General features: G+C 42.4%; 1 protein-coding gene across 2 annotated transcripts in view; it reads left to right on the plus strand.

Annotated features, from left to right (window-relative positions):
* The window catches only part of OXSR1 (oxidative stress responsive kinase 1), a 96,734-nt gene extending 75,331 nt beyond the window's left edge, over window positions 1-21,403 (plus strand). For both annotated transcript variants that reach the window (XM_047770257.1, XM_047770261.1), the window contains exons 12-18: window positions 8,002-8,037; window positions 11,101-11,253; window positions 13,800-13,864; window positions 14,524-14,576; window positions 16,709-16,777; window positions 18,176-18,240; window positions 18,665-21,403. In XM_047770257.1, the coding sequence (XP_047626213.1) occupies window positions 8,002-8,037; window positions 11,101-11,253; window positions 13,800-13,864; window positions 14,524-14,576; window positions 16,709-16,777; window positions 18,176-18,240; window positions 18,665-18,739 (516 nt within the window). In that variant the 3' untranslated portion in view covers window positions 18,740-21,403. The remainder of the gene's footprint in view (window positions 1-8,001; window positions 8,038-11,100; window positions 11,254-13,799; window positions 13,865-14,523; window positions 14,577-16,708; window positions 16,778-18,175; window positions 18,241-18,664) is intronic.
* The last annotated feature ends 1,745 nt before the right edge of the window (window positions 21,404-23,148 follow it).

A 23,148-nucleotide genomic window follows, 5' to 3' on the forward strand; every position in this document is an offset into this window, starting at 1 on the left:
GTTAAGGATCTGGCGTTGCCACATCTGCTGCTTAGTTTGAGGCTGTGGCTCAGATCTGATCCCTGGCCTGAGAGCTCCATATGCTGCAGGGCGGCCAAAAGAAAAGAAAAAGATGATATGTACTCTGTACACAGAATAAGTAGCTTTTTGATTTTCTTGTATTATCCATTATTTCTCATATTATCCTTATAGCCATTTTTGATACCATGTATACTTTATGAAAAAGAGAGTCTTTTAACACTGAGTTGAATTACACTATCTTTTAATGTACCGTAATCGAGTGTGGTGTGATATAAGGATGGTTCAATATTAGGAAATTTTGTAGTATTAATAGACCAAAGTTGAAAAAAATTATATTCTTAATTTTTATACAGCCTGAAAAAGACTTTTGACAAAATTCACATGTTCATAAGGACTTGTGTAGATTCAGATTTCCATCTATATATCATTTTCCTTCTGCAGATGAATTCCACTTAATAGTTTTGTGGTGTGGATCTGCTGGCAATGATTTCTTTAAATGTTATATCTGAAAATATCCCCTATTTCACCTGTATTTTGAAAAGATTTGTTAGCTGAGTAGAGGAATTCTAGATTGATAGGCTTTTTCTTTCAGTACATGCATACCTTAGAAGATATTGCAGGTTTGATTCCATATCACCTCAATAAAGCAAATACCACAGTAGAATGAGTCACACAAATTATTTGGTTTTCCACATTTATTACGTATAAACTATACACATAATAGCATTATGTCTAAAAAAACAATGTACATACTTTAAAGATACTTTACTGGAGTTCCCACTGTGGTGCAACGAGATCGGCAGTGTCTTGGGAGCACTGGGACCTAGGTTCAATCCCCAGCCCAGCACAGTGGGTTAAGGATCCAACATTGCCACAGCTGCCACTTAGGTTGCAACTGTTTCTTGGGTCACAACTGCAGCTCGGATTTCACAGAGTTGTGAGAGTTAAATGAACTGATTTATAAAAAGCATTTTAAGGAAAAAGCACAATGGGAATGCTAAAATTTTTTAATTATCATTTCATTTTTATTTTTTTAATTACTCAATAAATTTTTTTACGTTTATAGTTGTAGAGTGATCGTCACAACCAAATTTTATATAGCATTTCCATCCCTCATCCTTTAAAGTTTTATCATGAGATGGCACCAGTTCAGTCACATCTTCAGGCTCCACTTCTAATTCTAGTTCTCTTGCTATTTCCACCACATCCACAGCTGCTTCCTCCACCAAAATCTTGAACCCGTCAAAGTTATCCCTGGGTAACTTCTTCCAGAATCCTGTTAATATTGATCATTTTACCTCTGCACATGAATTCCAAATGTTCTGAATGTCATCTAGAATGGTGAATCCTTCCAGAAGATTTTCTTTTGACTTTGCCCATATCTGTCGGAGGAATCACTGGGGCAGCTCTTGCCTTACAAAATGTATTTATTAAATAATAAGACTTGAACTATGGGCTCCAGAATGGATGTTGTATTAGCAGATATGGAAATGTTAATCTTTTAAATCATCAGAGCGCTTGAGTAACCAGGTGCATTGTCAATGATCAGTCAAATTTGAAGGGAATCTGATTTTCTGAGCAGTACTCTCACCAGTGGGCTTAAAATAGTCAGTAAAACCACATTGTAAACAGATGTGCTGTCATCCAGGCTCTTTTGTTCCACTTAAAGAGATCAGGCAGAGTAGATTAAGCATAATTCTTAAGAGCCCTAGGATTTTCAGAATGGTAAATGAGTGTTGGTTTCAACTCAAAGTCACCAGCTGCATTAGCCCCCTGCAGGAGAGTGTCAGCCTGTCCTTTGAAGCTTAGAAGCCAGGCATTGACTTCTCTCTAGCTATGAAAGTCCTAGATGGCCTCTTCTTCCAATGGAAGGCAATTTTGTTTCCAATGAAAATCTATTGTTTAGTGTAGCCATCTTCATTAATTATCCTAGCTAGAGACCTGTTTAACTTGCTGCAGCTTCTCCATCTGCACTTGCTGTTTCACCTTTCACTTTGATGTTATGGAGATGGCTTCTTTCCTTCAGTCTCACAAACCAACCTCTGTTAGCTTTAAACTTTTCTTCTACAGCTTCCTCACCTCACAGCCTTCATAAAATTGTAGAAAGTTAGGGCTTTACTCTGGATTAGGCTTTGGTTTAAGGGAATGTTGTGGTGGGTTTGATCTTTTATCTAAACCACAGAAGCTTTCTGCAGTCAGCAATAAAGCTGTTTTCTTTTAAGTCTTTTGATTTTTTTTTAAGGCTTCACCCATGGCATTCAGAAGTTCTCTGGCCAAGAATCAAACCCGTGCCGCAGCAGCGACAATGCTGTATCCTTAACCCACTCAGCCAGCAGGGAACTCCTTTGTTTTTTTAAATCATTTCTGTGTTCACTGGAGTAGTACTTCTAATTTCCTTCAAGAACTTTTCTTTTGCATTCACAACTTTTATTTTTGGTGCAGAAGCCCTAGCTTTGGGCCTGTTTGGGCTTTAAACGTGCCTTCCTCACTAAGATTCCTCATTTCTAGCTTTTGATTTAAAGTGAGAGACCGGAGTTCCCGTCGTGGTTAACGAATCCGACTGGGAACCATGAGGTTGCGGGTTCAGTCCCTGCCCTTGCTCAGTGGGTTAACGACCCGGCGTTGCCGTGAGCTGTGGTGTAGGTTGCAGACGCGGCTCGGATCCAGCGTTGCTGTGGCTCTGGCGTAGGCCGGCGGCTACAGCTCTGATTCGACCCCTAGCCTGGGAACCTCCATATGCCGCAGAAGCGGCCCAAAGAAATAGTAAAAAAAAAAAAAAAAAAAAAAAAATTAAGTGAGAGACCTATGGGAGTTCCTGTTGTGGCTCAACAGTAACAAACCTGACTAGTAACCATGTGGACATGGGTTCAATCCCTGGCCTGGCTCAGTGGGTTAAGGATCTGGAGTTGCTGCAAGCTGTGGCATAAGTTGAAGATGTGTCTCAGATCCTGTGTTGCTGTGGCTATGGTGTAGGCCAGCACCTGCAACTCCAATTCGACCCCTAGCTGAGAATTTCCATTATGCTGCAGGTGCAGCCGTAAAAAGCAATAAATAAATAAATAAATAGGGAGAGATATACAACTCTTCACTTGACCACTTAGAGGCAATTGTAGGGTTATTAATTGGCCTTAAAATTTTTCTTCAGTTTCATTTTGCATAATTTCTATTGCTAGACTTTAAATTCATTAATCATGGAGTTCCCGTCATGGCTTAGTGGAAATGAATCTGACTAGAATCCATGAGGACACAGGTTCAATCCCTGACCTTGCTCAGTAGGTTAAGGATCTGGCATTGCTGTGGCTGTGTTGTAGGCCAGCAGCTACAGCTCTGAATAGACTCCAGCCCAGGACCTTCCACATGCCACGGGTACTGCCCTAAAAAGACTAAATAAATAAACAAATTCATTGATCTTTTCTTCTGCAGTGTAAATCTGCTACTAATCCCATCCAGTCTTTCTGTTTTCTATCTCAGACCTCATACTAAAATTTTGATATGGTGATTTTTGGTTGTTATATTCTAGAAGCTTGATTGGTGTTGGTTTTTGCATCTTCAAGGTCTCTAACTTTTTGAGGATATGTAATATAGTTTTATTTTAATTTAATTTTATTTTATTTTATTGCTTTTTAGGGCCACACTTGAAGCATATGGAAGTTCCCAGGCTAGGAGTCAAATTGGAGCTGCAGCTGCTGGCCTCTGCCACAGCCACAGTAACTTGGGATCTGAGCTGTGTCTGCCACCTACACCACAGCTCATGGCAACACTAGATCCTCAACCCACTGAGTGGGGCCGTGGATCAAACCCTCGTTCTCACGGATAGTCAGATTTGTTTCTGCTGAGCCAAGATGGGAACTCCAATTATAATTATTTTAATGTCTTTGCTGCCAATTCTAACATCCATGTTGGTTTGGGGGCAGTTTTATTTGATTGGTTATTTTCTTCATTATGGCTTGGGAAGTGTTTTCTTTAGTTGAGTAAATAGAGGTAAGAGATCAAGGCAGATAAAATTGAAAAAGTAGAGTACCAGAGAGGAGAGAGCTACACAGAGAAAGAAGCTTAGAGCATTGAGTATTTAGCAGACTATATCCAGACTACTACCCATTTGGAGCACTCACACAAAGCCAGGCACAGTACCTATTCCCACCAGCTAAACTGGAGAAATTTATAATTCACAGGGTATTTGGTAGAGTTCTCAGAGATGGGGTATAATGTGGTGCCCTAGACTGAATACTGCTCTAGAGCCAACTAACAGCTCATCAAAACAGGATCCAGAAGGATTAAACCACTTCCAAGTAACATTACTGTATTCTAGAACAAAGCTTAAGAAGATTTATAGAAATACAAAATTATCAGCATGCAACAAGGTAAAATTCAGTGTCTGGCATCCAAACAAAGATTATCAGATATGCAGAGCATCTGGAAAGCAGTAACAGTAAGCACGCCTTATGCCAAAATCTTGGTTTCTAATGTCATTCTCTACTAAACAAACAGGGGCTCATTAGAGAAATGTCTGATTTCCAGAGTGTAAGCAGGATACCACATGATAAATCTGGAGTGTCTTCTTTTGACAGAAAGAAAAATTTTTTATTTAAAGAAAAGTTCTTAATAATGTAAGAGTCGGGTTGAAGGAGCTCCCACTGGCCAAATTAGGGATAATTTAACCACCAAAATCAATTGTGGTTATAAATTATTTAAAAAGAAATCTATATGTTTATGCCAGTGATAATTAGATATATGAGTAAATGGGGGAAACGGGATGACTTTTTATTACAGTAAACCCACCAGTGCTGACTGGTAAATGTAGGAATGAATGGGGAAATTCATCATTTCACAGTTATCATAAAACAATTGTAAAGATTGAATTGGACAAGTATCATCAGTGATTGATAAATATGTAGGAACAGAATATTTACAAAGTCTTAAGTTGTCTCTCTACAGATTGCCCATTAGTTGCATGGGGAAAAAATAGCTACTGCATACCTGAGAAACTGGAAAATACTTTGGCTAGGCGACTAAAATTAGCATCACATATGAGGGGCAGAGGAATGTGTGGCTGCCTAAGATATGATACCATAGGAAGGATCCATCACTATGCAGAATTCATTTAAGTCTGAAACACGAGGGAACAGACAGACCACAAGCTAGGAATATTCTATTCAAGTGGAGTGTGTAGTAGGCAAGAGCAATGATTATGTGCCAAACTGAAAAAATGCAGGAGTTCTTGCTGTGGCATGATGGCTTAAGAATCCAACTGCAGCAGCTTGGGTCACTGAGGAGGCTCAGGTTCGATCCATGGCCCATTACAGTGAGTTAAAGGGTCTTCTGTTGCCACAGCTGTTGTGTAGGTTGCAGCTGCATCTTGGACTCAGTCCCTGGTCCAGGAACTTCCATATACCATGGGTACAGCTATTTAAAAAAAAAATCTAGAGAGACATGATGACTAACTTCAGTACATAATACCAGACAGCATCCTGAACTAGAACAACAAAGGTTCTAAAGGATATTAGGAAGTCATTGGAAAAGTTGGATTATTAAATTAGAGTGTTATTGTTAAAACTTATTGAATTTGATAACTTTAGTTGTGTGAAGTTATGTAGGAGACTATCCCTATTCTTAAGAAATACTGGGGGTTGGAATTCCCGTCGTGGTGCAGTGGTTAACGAGTCTGACTAGGAACCATGAGGTTGCGGGTTCGATCCCTGCCCTTGCTCAGTGGGTTAAGGATCTGGTGTTGCCGTGAGCTGTGGTGTAGGTTGCAGACAAGGCTTGGATCCCACATTGCTGTGGCTCTGGCATAGGCCGGTGGCTACGGCTCCAATTAGACCCCTAGCCTGGGAACCTCATGTGCCACAGAAGTGGCTCAAGAAAAGGCAAAAAAAAAAAAAAGAAAGAAAGAAAGAAATACTGGGAGTTCCCTTGAGGCTCAGTAGGTTAAGGATCTGATGTCATTGCAGTGGTTTGGATCACTGCTTCAATCCCTGACCTGGGAACTTCCACATGCTGTAAGTGCAGCCAAAAAAAAAGAGGAAAAGAAAGAAATAGTGACTATGCGGTGGTAAACAGCTATGATTATATGTATCTCATTCTCAAATGGTACAGAATTGATTTTTTATATATATGTATTTTATATATATATATTATATATATATTAAAAAGGAGGAAGCACTAAAAAAGTAGTGAGGGAAAAGGTTAGTAATGGGTAAATCTGGGTAAAGAGTATAGCAGTATTCTTTGTATTGCTCTTATTCTAACTGTTCTCTATGTTTAAAATTATTTCCAAATATGAAGTTTTTTGTAAAAGATTTTGTGTTGGCCATATACTTTTATATATACATTAGCTATTGCCTGAATCTTGAGTCTTCTTAATAAAATGGTAATAAAAATTTTAAAAACCTAAACTGACCTTTATAAGAAGTCTAAATTTATACCTGGTAGAACTTATCATAAATTGACACTTGTTGGTATTTGTATTCCCTAGTGCCTATATTGAGAATTTCTACTAACTTGTGTTTTTACACCATACACAAAAATAAACTCAAAATAGATTACAAACCTATATGTAAGGCTGAATACTTTAAAACTCTTAGAGGAAAACATAGGCAGAACACTCTGTGACATAAATTGCAGCATTGTCTTTTTTGATTCACTTCCTAAGGAAAATAAAAACAAAAATAACCAAACAGGACCTAATTAAACTTAAAAGCTTTTTCAGGGAGTTCCCGCAGTGGTGCAGCAGCAATAAATCCAACTAAGAACCATGAGGTTGGAGGTTTGATCCCTGGCCTCACTCAGTGGTTTAAGGATCTGGCGTTGCCTTGACCTGTGGTATAGGTTGCAGACATGGCTTGGATCCTGCGTGGCTGTGGTGTAGGCCAGCAGCTGTAGCTCCAATTGGACCCCTAGCTTGGGAATCTCCATATGCCTTGGGAACAGCCCTAAAAAAGCAAAAAAAAAAACAAAAACAAAAAAACTTTTGCACAGCAAAGGAAACCATAAAAAATACGAAAGATAGCCCACAGAATTGGAGATCTTTGCAAATGAAGCAACTGACAAGGGATTAATCTCCAAAATGTACAAACAGGTCATACAGCTTTATATCAGAAAACAGTGCAACTGAAAAATGGTGAGAAGATCTAAATAGACATTGCTCCAGAATTACTACTAATTTAAGATTTACTAAATCAATTTAGCTTAGATTTTTCAAATGAAAGATTATAATTGGTATTTCAATTTTGGCTTAAGATTTCTGCGTTAGGAATTACCATCAAGGCTCAGCGGTTAACGAACCCAACTAGTATCCATTAGGACACAGGTTTAATCCCTGGACTCCCTCAGTGGGTTAAAGGATCCGGCATTGCTCTGAGCTGTGGTGTAGGTGGGAGACGCAGCTTGGGTCCAGCCTTGCCTGTGACTGTGGCGTAGGCCGGCAGCTGCAGCTCCAATTCAACCCCTAGCCTGGGAACTTCCATATGCCTTGGTTGCAGCCCTAAAAAGACAAAAAAAAAAAAAAAAAGATTTCTTCATTAAAGTCCATAATCAGAATTACTCTGCTTTGAGAATGTATTGGATAATTACCTTGAATGTTTACATTGGTTTGAGATACTATGCATTTAATATGTTGATGATTAGTAGAAAGAATTATACTTTGAAGAATGTGATCTCCATACTGCCTGAGAAATTAGTCTCATTATGTTTGCTTATGAACCTCAAGTTCAGAACTCTTAAAATAGCATAAGTATATTGATGTATTAGAGGCTACCTGAACAAAGAATACAGTAGTATCATGACAGCTTTCTTTTTCCAGAAAACTCTCACTAGAATTACCAATGAGTTAAAGAATGAGAATGTTCTTCCTTTCTTGCTTGATCAGAATGAAATGGAGTTGACTTGCATTTCAGCATTCCATGCATGCAGTTTGGAACTGACTACAAGTAACCTGAGTTGTCAAAGTTAACAAGCCTCCTTTTTTTGTATTTTTTTTAGTCTCCCAGAGTGAAAGAGTCATTAACAAATTCTGAGGTAAGTAGATATGATTATTGAATCGTTAAAGTATGTGTGCTTTTTTTGTTTTGGTTTGGTTTTAACATTAAGCACATTTTTTGGTATGTACCCAAATGGAAATGAGAATTTATGCCAGTCAGATTTTATTGGAGGAGTTCCTGCTGTGGCACAGCGGGTTAAGGATCTGGCATTGCCACAGCTGTGGTATAAGTCACAGTGCGACTTGAATTCAATGCCTGGCCCAGGAGTTTCCACATGCCGCAGGTGCAGCCAAAAAAAAAAAAAAATTTACCAGTATCGATTCTGAGTTTGAATGGACCTTTGCAGTAAAGTGGTGCCACTGCACTAATTTTTAAAGTTGGCCTAAGGACCCAGACAGAATGTTCTTCCTTTCTTGCTTGATTTTATGAAGTGCTGTTTTTATCTTAGGCTGCTTAAGTGGAAAGTAGGCTTTGTGTATTAATCTGTCCAGGAATTTGTCATATGCCACCTTTTTCCTTGGCCTCTTCTCTTGTCAAATAGATTCTGATATCTATAGTTATTGCCTCAGTGTGATAGGAGAGCCTACTAATAATAAGTTATGATAAAATACACATAACATAAAATTAACCGTCTTAACCATTTTTTAAGTATGCAGTTCACTGGCATTAAAGTACATTCACAGTGTTGTACAACCGTCAGCACCAGCCATCTCCAGAATTCTTTTCACCTTGTAAAATGAAACTCTGTACCTATTAAGTAGTGACTCCCCATTCTCTTCTCCCCCCAGCCTCTGGCAACATCCGTTCTACTTTCTGACTCTGAATTTGACTACTCTAGGTACCTCGTATAAGTAGAATCATAGAGTATTTGTCCTTTCCTAACTGGCATCTTGCATTTTCCTAACTGGTATAATGCCCTCAAGGGTCATCTGTGTAACATTTCCTCTTTGTTTCCTTTTTAACGCTGAATAATACGTGTGTGTGTGCCACATTTGCGTACCCATTTATCTGTTAATGGACATTAGGGTTTCTTCTACTTTTTGGCCCTTGTGAGTAATGCTGCAATGAACTTGGCTGTACAAGTACTTGTTTGAGTTCCTGCTTTCAGTTCTTTTGGGGCTATACTCAGAAGGGAATTGCTGGATTATATGATAGTTCTATTTTTAATTTTTTTGAGGAACCACCGTATTGTTTTCCATAATGGCTGTACTATTTTACATTCCAATCTGCAGTGCACAAAGTTCCAGTCTCTTCACATCCTCTCATTACTTTGTATTGTATAACCTTTCTGTTTTAGAGCTAAACATATATGTGCATGCAGTTTGGAGGCCACTGTCTTTTTTTAAATAGTGCTGATAATTATAAACATTTAAAAAAAAAATCTTTTGTGTGTGTGTGTGTATGTGTGTTTTGGGGCCACACCATCTGCAGTGTATGGAGGTTCCCAGGCTAGGGATCGAATCAGAGCTGTAGCCACCAGCCTACACCGCAGCAACACTGGATACGAACCGCGTCTGCAACCTACACCACAGCTCACAGCAACACTGGATCCTTAACCCACTGAGCGAGGCTAGGGATCAAACCTGCATCCTCCTGGATGCTAGTCAGTTTTGTTTCCGCTGAGCCACAATGGGTACTCCTCAAAATTAATCTTAAAGTTCTGTTTTTCTACCAAAAACCAGAGCCAGTTAGTAACTTTTGGTTTCCTATGAAGCTAAGTGAACACAAAATTTTACTTCCTTGTCTCTCTTTCTTTTTTTTTTCTTTTCCCTTTTTTAACTTGATCGACTGCACCTGCGGCACATGGAAATTCCCAGGCTAGGGATTGCATTGGAGCTACACCTGCCAGCCTACACCACAGCCACAGCAACACCAGATCTGAGCTGTATCCACAACCTGTCGCAGCTTGCAGCAATGCCAGATAGTTAACCCACTGAGTGAGGCCAGGGATTGAACCCTCATCCTTATGGACGCTGTGATGGGTTCTTAACTCTCTGAGCCACAATGGGAACTTTCTACTTCTTTGTTTCTTTGATATTACTTTAATAACAGCTGTTAGACCTCTCTTTGCCCTTTTAATTTTTTCCTCCTTTAACTCTAAATTTTGGCTGTTGCATTGATTTTGTTTTCCCCACTAACTTAAAATTTTGAATATCTTGTTTTATGCTCAGAATCAATCTTTTTTTCCTATTACATAATTAAAATGTATGAAATATTTCAAACGCCCAAAGTAATATTTAATGTTTATGTTAATTATAAAGCTTCACATCCATTTCAAACAGCATTTCAGATAAGTTAAGGAATCATTGGTTGATTTTCTTTTTCTGTAAGTAATGGAGGGTCCCTAACATAAAAGTATGTTACTTCTGTTATTTCGTACTTCATAACTTAAGTTTGTATTTTATAGGTGCTGTTTTGCTAGGCAAAGGGGATAGAATAAATGCAGTTTAAAATAAACATGGAATTGCTGCTGTGGTGCGGTGGGATTAGGGGTGTCTTACGAGCACTGAGACATAGGTTCAGTTCCCAGCCTGATCCCTGGCCTGGGAACTCCACATACCACTGGGCGGCCAAAAAAGAAAAAAAAAAGATGGTAGTGTTAAAATAAATGTGATACGGTGAACCCAAAGAAGGGGGAAAAAGGGAACTACTTATATCTGCTACAACATGACTGAATCAAAAAACTGCTAAATGAAAGAAGCCAGACACAAAAGAACATACATTGTATGATTTTGTTTATACGTTGTTTCTTTTGTTTGGAAAAAGGCATATTGGTAGAGACAGAGGGTGGATCAGTGGTTGCCTAGGGGCTAAGTGTGGGATTGGGAGTTAACTGTGGTGTTAACTCCCAGTCTTTTCTAAAAACCATTGAATTGTGTACTTACAATTGGTGAATTTGATGGGACATAAATTACACCTCAAAAAGTTCTTAAAAACAGGGGCTTCTAATGCAGCTCAGTGGTTAACAAACCTGACTAGAATCCATGGGGATGCAGGTTCAATCTCTGGCCTGCTCAATGGGTTAAGAGTCCAGCGTTGCAGTGAGCTGTGGTCTAGGTCGCAGACACGGCTCAGCACTGCCTGTGTGTTTTTGTTACAGCTGTTTTCAACCACGCACCCTGTGGGTACTTTACTCCAAGTTCCAGAACAGATTTCTGCTCATCTACCTCAGTCCGCAGGGCAGATGCCTGCGCAGCTGACTCCGGTCTCCCTGCCGCCCGCTGCAGAGTTGGCTCCAGTGCAGGCAGCCCAGGTAGGTGGTGCTGCGGGGCCCTGGGTGGGGGAGGAGGGCCACCTGGGGGAGAAGGTCGAGGTCCAGGTAGGTTCTGAAACAAGGCAGAAGTTCTATTTGCACAGTTTTACTTTTATGCAAATGAGAAAGTCTGACAAGGATGGCAGAGGTTCTTAAGCAACAAAATAAGTTAATGTTGGAAATATTCCCGACAGCAAAAGTTTAGCGGGCATCAGCACTTTTCCCCTGATGCATAGGCAAGGGGTTCTGCCCAAGCCTTGGCAGTTGCACTGCACCACTGCACACTTAAGGGGCAGCAGTTGGGGAGACTTGGAGGCCCAGCACCGGAGGCTCCTTCTTGGGACCCTGGAGGGGGCTTTCTCACCCATTGCGTCATCCCCCACCCACTATCTCCCCTTCTGCCCACAGAAGCCCAAGAGGCACCATTCCCAGCTGGGCTTGGGCTGGGCGGTGTAGTTCGCAGTGTGGGAAGCCTGGGGTGAGCAAAGCCTGTGCTGCCTCATGGCAGAGATTGGGGGGAGTGGAGGCACTTGTCTGAAAAGGGTGATGGCCTCCATTCACATTGCATGGCCCACCACATGCGCCCCACAAGCAGCAAGGAGGACCAGGACCAGAGCACTACCCAGTGGCACCCGGCCCCACAGGAGGAACAGGCCTGCCTGCCTTACTGGCTGGACCCCTCAAGAGAGCTGCTCCCCTGGTGAACCACCACAGTGAGAACCCAAGGGGAACAGGAACCACCTGCACCTAAGGGAGGTCCTGAAGCTCTAGGGTGGGGTGGTGGGTGAGGGCACCAACCTGAGGACTGGACCGCAACAAGAGGGGCTCCCCTGACCCCTACTCCCAACCCCCGCAGGGAGGGCCTTCTCCAGCCAGGCCAGGAGAAGTGAAGGAGAAGAGGGGCCCTGTCCTGTCAGCTTTTTATTAGGTCATTATTATGATCAAGTTCAGAATGTAGCTGGCACTAAGGATCATTTTTGGCTTTTCTGTTTACTTTAATCTGTCTCTGAGCTGTGATTTTCCTGTATTATCTTTTTAAGGTACTTGTCGGAGTTCCCATTGTGGCTTAGCAGGTTAAGAACCCGACAAATATCGGTGAGGATGGGGGTTCCATCCCTGACCTTGCTCATTGGGTTAAAGGATCTGGTGTTGCCGTGAGCTGCAACGTAGGTCACAGGTGCAGCTCAGATCTGCCATTGCTATGGCTGTGGCTGTGGCGCAGACCAGCAGCTGCAGCTCCAATTCAACCCCTAGCCTGGAAACTTCCTCATGCTGCAGGGGCGGCTGTAAAAAGAAAAAGATACTTGTCAAGACTTGCCTAGTGCCTCAGCGGGTTGGGGATCCAGCATTGTCCCAGTAATGGCTCAGATTGCTGCTGTGGCAGGGGTTCCATTCCTGGTCTAGAACTTCTATGTGCTGAGGGCATGGCCAAAAAAAAATACTTCTCAGTTTTGTGGGGGTTGATTTTATTGAAATCTGGTGATGTAATCTGTGAATCCGCACAATCAGGCACACAGAGACGTCATTAAATCAGAGCACACTGAAAGTTGCAGAGGGAATGGGGATCCCCTGGGAATCTCCATGCTCTGTAGCCCCTACACTTCCCTCAGGAAACTTCAAATACTGTCTGCAGTACGTGACCCTGTGCTCCATGGTGAGAGTAAGAGTTCCAGAGTCTATTCATTTATTAAATAATGCAGATGTTTTTGTTTTATTTTTTCCCAAAATTCAGGTGAGAAGAAAAAAAAAAGGAAATTTAGATGTTTTCTTCCTCATCCCAGTGGTGCTCTGCCTTAAGAGACCCCTGCTCAGAGCACTTCCACTTGGACATGTTCTAACTTCATTTCACCTTTTCTTCGCCCAAGCTTTCCATTTCTGTCCATCATGTGGGAAAAGAGGCGATTATCTTATGAAAACTGATGGAAAGATTGGATTCATTTTATAAAGGGCTTAAATAGAATGTATATCCTCCAGGGACAGCTTATAGCTTTCAGAAAGTGTTAGTTTAGTCCTTAAAGACCTAGAAATTCCAGCTTGGATGGATTCCCCAGGGCAAGCCAGTTTAGACCCTACCTAATGTGTTGTATGATACACTGGCAGATTTTTTGGCCCCCTGCACCTGCGCTATATGGAAGTTCCCTGGCCAGGAAATGATCCTTCGCCACAGCTATGGCAATGCCAGATCCTTAACCCACTGTGCCACACAGAAACTTCCTGGCAGATTTTTTAAAGGGAAAAACCCAGCTTCATGTTCTCTTCCCTTGTGGAGGGGAACAGGGTTCTGAAAAATACAACATTGCAGTGTGGCTGTGTATGGAATTTCACGTGGGTTTGAGAATTGCCTTTGTACTTCTGTCTGACTCGGGCTGACATTCAGTTCTTGTTGCTGCCTTGCAGTACATGTCTTCCCACAGCAGAGAGTGTCCTAGGGACTAGGATAGTCACATCTGGAGGTGAGGAAAATGCTGCTGAGTGGACAAGTCCTCTACTGACGAACACAATTAATAGTCCAGGCAATGACTTTATACTTTTCAATGCTTTTTTAGGCTCAGTCTTCAGGAGCAGGTTCACAAGAAACCAAGATCCCAATCAGTCTAGTACTAAGGTTACGGTAAGCAGACATTTTGTTGTTGTTTTCTGAATACTCTGAATAAGCTCATTTCTCCTTGTAAGTTACTCCTTCTAGTAATATGTGCCTGAGAGCAGCTGGGTAGGGTTGTGCATCCTCCCAGTGTCAAGTGCTGTTTGCTTGCAGGTGTATTATTTCCATCAGAAATAATAGCGACCTTGGAGTTCCCATTGTGGCTTAGTGGTTAGCGAATCCGACTAGGAACCATGAGGTTGCGGGTTCGATCCCTGGCCTTGCTCAGTGGGTTAAGGATCTGGCATTGCCGTGAGCTGTGGTATAGTTCGCAGACACGGCTCAGATCCCACATTGCTGTGACTGTGGCGTCAGCCGGCAGCTACAGGTCCAATTGGACCCCTAGCCTGGGAACCTCCACATGCCGTGGGAGCAGCCCTAGAAAAGGCAAAAAAAAAAAAAAAAAAAGAAGAAGAAGAATGGCAAGGACATCAATTAGAAGGGTTATAGGACAGTTAGATGATCACTCAGTTGTTTGCTCTGAGCCCTTAATGTGATCTCATTAGGACAAATCATATGATTCTATGGTCAGAAAGATGTTTCTGGAGGCAAAGTTTGCTGGTATATGTAGGCATAATTTGTACAAATAAATTCAGAACTCATTTAATACATTTTGTTTTCTTTCATAGGAATTCAAAAAAAGAACTAAATGATATTCGATTCGAATTTACTCCTGGGAGAGGTGAGGCATCAAAACATTGAAAACAAAATAACCTCACATTTGTCATTTAAGGAAATGTGTGTGAAGTTTCTATCCATTAGATATATTTTGCTCTTAAAGATAAAAACGTTCCTGGTTTGGAGTTCCCGTTGTGGTGCAGCAGAAATGAATCCAACTAGTATCCATGAGGATATGGTTTGATCTCTGGCCTCACTCAGTGGGTCGGGTATCTGGTGTTGCTGTGGGCTGTGCTCTAAGTCGCAGATGTAGCTCAGATCTCAAGTTGCCATGGCTGTGGCATAGGCCAGCAGCTACAGCTCCAATTTGACCCCTAGCCTGGGAACCTCCATATGCCGTGGGTGCAGCCCTAAAAAGCAAAAAAAAAAAAAAAAAAGTTCATGGGTTCCTGGTATAGGAGTTCCCTGGTAGCTTAGCAGGTTAAGGATCTGGCATTGTCACTGCTGTGGGTCTGGTTACAGCCGTGGCATGGATTTGATCCCTGGCCAGGGAACTCCCACATGTCATGGCTGTGGCCCAAAAAAGTGCAGTTCATTTATTACTACCTCATTTAGCAAACTGAGTATAGTACAAACAGTAATGAATATAGCTCTGATTTGCTCCTTACCATACAGCAGGCATCATGTTAAGCAGTATCTCATTAAATTCTCAGAACAGCTCTTAAGGGAAGATTATGTCTCCATGGCATAGTTGATCAAATGAAGGCTTAGAGAGAGTAAAGTAACTGGTTACAGTTCACATAGCTGAGAAGAGATGTAGCTGGAATTCATACCCAAATCTGTTGGTGCACAGTTCCTGCTCTTATCACTGAATATGGTTGTCCTCTCTGACAGCAAAGAAGCAGCAGGGCTTCCTGTGCCCTTCCTCCCCAGCTGAAGCTATGCCCTGTCATGCATCGTTTCTGGCCATGAACTTCTCCCCACAAACAAGGCATATTTTCTCTCTCTTGCCTTCGTTACTCAGGATTCTTTCTTGGGAAGTGGCCCGAAGCCAGCGAGTATCTGTCCTATGTGCCTTTCTTACTCTTCCCGCTGTCTCTGTATCATGAGCAGCTCACTCTCAAATGCAAAGAACAAATGCATATGTACAGAGGTGTTTCTGTTTTCCTTTTTAAAGCCAGACAGTCACATTTTAAGGTACGATTTCAAATCACTGCTCATTGGTACAAGTAGAGGTCCTCCCATTCCCTCCAGGGGTTCTCTTTAGCCATCAGGAAGGAATCATTTGGAGATGAGGTTAATTGATGGTACTCTGTCCTCATCTTTTTAGTTTCTAGTTATATACCCATTGCTCAGATTGTACTACCTGGAGTAAAAACAAGATATGAAGGAAAGCCCATCAGAATAAAAAAGAAAATGTTTTTTAGCAAAAAAACTTTGAGTGTAATCCCCAAAGAGAAGAGATTACAATTTGTTCTCTTAAGATTTAATTGGGGAGTTCCCATCAAGGCACAGTGGAAACAAATCTGACTAGGAACCATAAGGTTGCTGGATTGATCTCTGGCCTCTCTCAGTGGGTTAAGGATCCAGCATAGCCATGAGCTGTGGTGTAGGTTGCAGACATGGCTCCGATCTGGCATTGCTGTGGCTGTGGTGTAGGCCAGCGGCTACAGCTCTGATTAGATCCCTAGCCTGGGAAACGCCATATGCCGCGGGTGCGACCCTAAAAAGACAAAAGACCAAAAAAAAAAAAAAAGATTTACTTGAGACTAAATTATTCTGTTTTATTAGCCCCGGAGATGTCACACACTCATTGTCGTGTCTCAGAGCTCATAGGGCTTGGGTCCAGGATTGACTTCAGACTAGTAGTTTCCTCTGCAGCATCACTATCAGGTGCTCTTCTGACAAGGACAAGAACTCATCTAAATTATGCCATCATTTAGAAAGTTATCTTTACATTGAGCCTATATTTGCCTTATGGTTGTTACAGGTTCTGCCTTCTAGCTAGACCTGTGAGAGTTCCTCACTTGAGATAATCCTGGTGGCAGCAAAAACCTTTGTGTGGGAGGAAGTCCCACCTGCCGTCATGGTTTTGTGGATTTAGCAGCTAGCCTCTGGCCATGCCAACGCCAGCTCTAGGAGTTAGCAGGGACACGCAGGCACAGGAACTGGAGACCTTCTTCTTTGTCCTTACAGATACAGCGGAGGGTGTCTCCCAGGAACTCATTTCTGCTGGCCTCGTCGATGGAAGGGATTTAGTAATAGGTAACTACTTTGCGTTCTGCTCTTGTGTTCCCATGTCTCTGCATATATACTTAGGATCTGAAAACCAGACTTTTATTCCACTGAGTAGGTCTAATGGTTCTTGGAATGGTTCTTAGTTTTGCTGGAATAACAGGTACAGGGGACAGGTTCTTATAAAAAAGAAAATCTCATTTCTGAGTTTCCTTTGTGACCCCTGATGATAGTAAATGAAAACTTACCCAGGCCTCTGGGAGACTCTGCTAGAAACCATGACAGAAGTCTTAAGTTAGAGTAAGCTTGGCCGTACCTAATCCATTTTGAAGGATAAACTCAACCCTTATGGAGCTAAGAGATAAGCAAAAATCATTAGAGATTTAGTCCTAAAAAAAAAAACCAGGAAATGAGTTCCTGTCGTGGCGCAGTGGTTAACGAATCCAGCTAGGAACCATGAGGTTTCAGGTTTGATCCCTGGCCTTGCTCAGTGGGTTAAGGATCCAGTGTTGCCGTGAGCTGTGGTGTAGGTTGCAGCCTTGGCTCGGATCCTGAGTACCTGTGGCTCTGGCGTAGGCTAGTGGCTACAGCTCTGATTTGACACCTATCCTGGGAACCTCCATATGCCGAGGGAGTGGCCCAAGAAATGGCAAAAAGACAAAAAATAAAAACAAAAAAACAGGAAATAAGAAAAGGCACAGTCAGGCCATGGGTGCATATTACTAAAGGAAAAGGCTATCATCTAGGGCAAGTCAGCAGTTTCAAAGGGCAAAATAGTTTAAGGTCTGCTATATGTGGACCACATACAGTGTCTGTTATTTTTTTGCCCACACCCCCCACCCCTCACCTCACCCCAAGTGTCTGTTTTTAAACCATTCCTAGCTCACAGAACAGAAACAAGCCGAGGGCCGTAGCTGGCCAGTTCCCATTCAAGGGTTTTCTGCCCAACAAATAGGCAAATCATGCCTCTTTCACTTGAGTGTCTTTCCTAATTTAATATAGCATCTTAAAGTTAATTTCTCAGTGAATCAAGATTTATTTTGCTACTTGGAGTTGAGTTTTAAAAAAACCTTTCTGGAGTTCCGTTGTGGCTCAGCAGTAACAAATCTGACTAGTGTCCATGAGGATGTAGGTTCGATCCCTGACCTTGCTCAGTGGCTTAAGAATTCAGTGTTGCTGTGGCTTAGGCTGGCAGCTGTAACTCCAGTTCACCCCTAGCCTGGGAATTGCCATATGCTGCAGGTGCGGCCCTGAAAAACAAAAAAAATAAAAAATAAAAATAGGAAAAAACTTCTGTTCGGGGAGTGATTTATCTTTCTGCTTCTATTTTGATATAGAAGATTCTGAATTACCATTTAAATTTTTTAAATAAGGTTGGAAGTGTATTTACTGAGTTTCTCATTACTTTCTCTGTTTGTATGATTACAGTGGCAGCTAATTTGCAGAAAATTGTGGAAGAACCCCAGTCAAATCGTTCTGTCACTTTCAAACTGGTATTCATCCCTTTCTTCTTGTTAAACCATCTCACCTTTTGCACACCAGTGGCCTCCTCAGACCAACTTCCCTATTCTCCGAGTGATAAGAATATTAAAAGATGGTGGATTTTGTTTGTTTAGCTTCCCCAGTGCCTTGAGCTGATGTCTCCCTCAGTAGCTTCCCTTCTCCTCTCCTTCCAGGAAGCCTCCTACCCAAGGCCCTTGATTATTTATTCTCAAGAGAGATTGTTAATGAACCTGATTCCACTTTTGTATCCAGACTCCATCTTTTCTGGAAGAAATACCATCATCAACCTCTTGTTTGTATCCCAGGGACCTGTCCCCCACTGCCCTCCCTCCTGCAGTCCTCGTATCAGTTTTAATTGCCACCTGTAATTTTGTTTATAACTAGCCACAGCTTCTCATTTTGTTTGGTTCTTAGGCATCTGGTGTTGAAGGCTCGGATATTCCTGATGACAGTAAACTAATAGGATTTGCCCAGCTCAGCATCAGCTAAAACACAGCCCTGGAAGAGGCGGCCTAAGGAGATTCCACACATGCGTATCTCTGTTGCTTCTGTTGGCCTAAACCCACTACTGCCAAAGAACCCAGCAACAAACCTCCCAGCTAGGAGCTTTAGAGGTCTGTCTTTATGTTTTTCCTGCCATCATTACCCTTTTTCCCATAGGGCAAGAAAAGTTGGATCACCAGTGGCCAGCATCCCTTTAAGGAGTTCCGTTGGTAAACGTACTGCACATGTTCCCTGTCTTCCTGCATCTAAGAAGTGGCCTGGGTGCCTCAGAGCCCAGAGGGGAGGTCTGTCAGTCTTGCCTTACTCCAGTGATGGCGCTGGGTGCAAAGTAACAGCTGTGTTGGGCCTCCTCACCCTGCTTACTCTCCCACACCTGACAGGAGTGGGCATCTTAGGATATCTCTTCACCACCGAAGTAGCATTTCAGAGTTGATTGTTCAGCCGGAGCCCAGAGGATTTAATTTAGTGATTTTTTTTTTTTCTTTTTGTATCTGCTATGAATTCTAGCAACCTATGTTAGGAAAAAGCACAGCCTCAGATGGAGGCAGCCTAAACTGTGTTCTAGTTTTGTTCATGACGTTTCTAAGCATTTTGCTGAAGCTGCTCTCAGGCACCCCTCTTCATTACTCCCTCCAGAAAGGGTTGCTAGCCTTAACTTCAGCTGGTGCAAAACATCTGACTGTAATCGAACATCAGCCATTGGATCCTTCACAGTGGAACTTTGGACTATTTTTAGAGAAAACATCAAGTAATGGCTTGTGGAAGAGAATTTTCCCAGCAGAGGTTTTTGAACAGGAGAAATCATAACTCATATCATTGTGGAAGTGTTTATTTTCAAACCTTAAAAATTTGAAGAAAAACTGCTCCTTGATCCTCCCATGAAAATCAATTTGCCTGGCCTCCAAGTCCTGAGGAAATGCAGGCTGAGATTTCTACAGCAATAAAGGAGATTCACACTGGGCCAGAGAGGCCTGCCTTCTGCCCCCTCTCCTGCACTGACCCTTTGGAGGGGGTCCACACTTCTGTGCGCTGAACCTGACCCAAGATGGAAAGTGAAACCACATGTGCCGTGACTTTTAGGATTTATGAGTAGACAGTGTTCGTTTTGATTTTCTACAGAAATAATATAAATTATTCTCTAGGTTTAAAAAAGAGCACTCATAATGCAATATGTGAATCATCAGTGGAGTTGATTTTTCTTTTTTTCCTACTGTTTCACAGCCCTAGTAGTTAGGGCTATCTGTCTAACTGCAGATAGCCCTAACAAGTTTTGTAAATAAAACAGATCCTCAATCTGGCCTTAAAGTGACACACAAAGATGGGCTTTGGCCCCATGGAAAGGGGAGAGTTGCTTCTTAGAGAATCGTGGTAGCCCTCCAGCATTGTTGGTCTGTGAATAACAAGATTGCTTTACCTAGTTTTCTCTTGGAGCACCTGGGAAAGCTTTCCCTACAACCGACTTGCTACAGTTTTGTTTTATTCTGAGCTTGTAGTTTTAGTCATGGGCTTTCTTCACCTGCCCTGGATATAGTGGCTTGTTGGGAAAAGATGGCTGTTGGCAAGAAAAGGAGGGGATGGTTTGGGATGGGGGTTGGGAGGAAAATAGATTAGATGTTCAGATACCAAAGTCCAAGGTTGCAGCAGGATTAGTAAAAGGAAGGAGCCTGCTGAGCCTGGAGAAAGAAAAGATTGATCAGCTTTCTGGACAGATATTTAGCTTTCTCTTTTCCTTTTTTCTTTTTCTTCTTTTTTTTTTTTTTTTTTTAGAAGAGGGTTGGGGGAACAAGGACAGGAAGGTAGGAGTAAATAATGAAAAAGGGATAGTGTCTTTGGTACAGACTAGTGGCTTACCTTGGAATGTGTGTTTTGATTTCAAATCAGCCCATCATAACCTACTTATTTATGAATACAAAGGGTGGTGGCATCACTATTCTGCCTTTTATTTGGAGGTGGTTGAGAGCCTAGGCTTGGAGGAAGCAACAGCCTATCCCCCTGTTCAATTTCTCTAGCCAGCTGTTATCTTTGAACTGCAGTGGGACAGCTGTAACAATAAAAGTGGGCTGGGGCTTTCTTTTTGTTTTCCATTCACCTTTTGCCCTGCTGGGAATTAGGAGCCAGATACCAAGCCCCAGAACAGTGTTATTTCTTCTTCTGCATGATGTATGGTGGACTCCCTTTGCCGACTTGTACGGTGATGCTGAAAAAATGAGTGAACAGAAGCTTCCCAAGTGGGACAGCACGTGACCTAGTGAGCAAACCTCGCTTCTCCCCAGCAGCAGTGGTTCAGGATTCACCTGTTTCCCTAGGGCCCCAGAATGCCCTGGTCCCTGGGGTAGGGACTGACTGAGCACAAGGTAACATGTGCCAATGCTATTTGTGAAATGTATGGTCTTTTTAAATGACTAATGGATTTCTTGGGGTTTTTTCCTGCTTACATTTTGAGCAAAATCCTAGAGCCAGCCCATATTCTAATAATCTGGAGGACAGAATAATGGTATATCACTAAATGGAGGTTCCTCCTTGTGTCGTGTGCTAGATTATGGAAGATGTAAAGTATTTGACTTTTCCCCCTTCCCTTTTTTTTCCTCTTTTGACTTTGTACTTTGCTGCATGTTTCATTCATTTTTAATCAATAAAGAATAAATTGTCTGTCTTGGTGGAAGGATTCTTGACTTTAGTGGCTTTTGGTAGGAGCAGTGGGAAGTGGGTCAGGATATCACTACTAACTTCAGTTTTTGTGGGATGAGAGAAAAGCCAAGGTACACATTAACTAAAAAAAGATAAAGAGCATGAGTTAATCTACAAATTATCTAGAAGAACTTAAAACCATTGTACAAATGGAGAAACTGAAATCTCAGAAGAGAGAGTTATCTGCCCAGGGAAATTTGTTAGGGTGGGATGTGGAACTCCAGCACTGATATTCTGTGTTTAATTCTGCTCATGCTACTGGGCAGGAGAAAGATCCCAGATTCAAGCCCTTGGGAGTCTCTGACAGATCTAAGAACTGTTGATTTTCAGTTCAGCTTTTTATCTGCTGCAACAGAGTGACAACTTTGAAGCTGTTTACATTTTGGAGCAGAAACCAGAACTCCTATCCCTTATTTTTATTACTAGAGTCCTTCTCAGACTTCAAAGAGACTTGAGATACCATCCAGTGCTTCTCTATAGGCGATGTTTGTGGAATACCCTCCCCCACCCCCACCTATACACCAACACACCAACACAGGTGACTGCCAGTGATTGTGTGTTCATTCAGCTTATGCAGCTCCAGTGGTTAGAACACTCTTGTTACACCTCTCTTTGGTCTTAGTTGTGCCCTTGACCGAAGGCAGGTACAAGGAGAGAAGAAGAGAGAGAGACAGGCTGTGGGATCTCACAGGAAGGGCCAGAGCAGCCTGGTCCTACCCTACAGTCTCCTAGAAGACAGTGGAGGTGACCAGACTGCTCGGGGACGTCAGAGACCAGCACCTATACTACTTTGAGCTCATCCTCCCAGGTCAGTGAGACCACAGGGTAGGGAAGTTTCTAGGGCTATGATGTGCCTAGGAGGGCTCCCTCAAAGAACAGAGCCAGTTGTGGGCTTAAAGCATCATGGGGAGCCTTCAGCAGACTGGTGGGGAGCGGGGTTAAGAGGGCAAACAAGAGTTCCTGTCATGGTTCAGCGGAAACGAATCTGACTAGGAACCATGAGGTTGAGGGTTTGATCGCTGGCCTCAATTAGTGGCTTAAAGATCCGCAATGCTGTGAGCTGTGGTGTTGTCCAAGACGTGGCTCGGATCTGGCATTGCTGTGGCTGTGGTGTAGGCCGGCAGCAACAGCTCCGACTAGACCCCTAGCCTGGGAATCTCCATATGCCATGCATGCAGCCCTCAAAAGACAAAAAAAAAAAAGAAGAAGAAGACAAATAAGTTCAGTGGCATTTAGGGGTCATAGTTACAACTGTGGACTGCCTTTGGTTAAGTCCTACTCTTCTATCCAGAGTCTCATCATTTATCTGTGGTTTTAGAATCCCAAACCAAGCAATGGAAGAACCCTTAGCGACCATCTAGCTCAAGCTTTTCCCTTTACATGGATATAGAAATTGAGGCCAGAGAGGTAGAAGAGGCAGACTGAGGGTCACACCAAATCAGTCGGGGAGCCAAGCTTCTGGTCTCCTGTCTCCAACCCCCTTCCTTGCAGCCTTGGAGCTGGAAGCACCAACAGTCCTTTACCTGATCAGAGTGAGGAAACAAGGAGGAGGAGCCCAGACTCCTGTCTCCTCCTCAGTTTCCCCCAAAATGGGAGCACAGAAGTGAGCAATGGCCACTGGTATCATCTGCTTTCTTGGCAGTTCACTCAAGGCTGTGCTAAGGACGAGAACGCACAAGGGAGCCAGGTGAGGAAGAAGAGGTGGG

This window comes from Phacochoerus africanus, chromosome 1 (assembly GCF_016906955.1).
Source record: "Phacochoerus africanus isolate WHEZ1 chromosome 1, ROS_Pafr_v1, whole genome shotgun sequence".
In the NCBI taxonomy this organism is placed as follows: domain Eukaryota; kingdom Metazoa; phylum Chordata; class Mammalia; order Artiodactyla; family Suidae; genus Phacochoerus; species Phacochoerus africanus.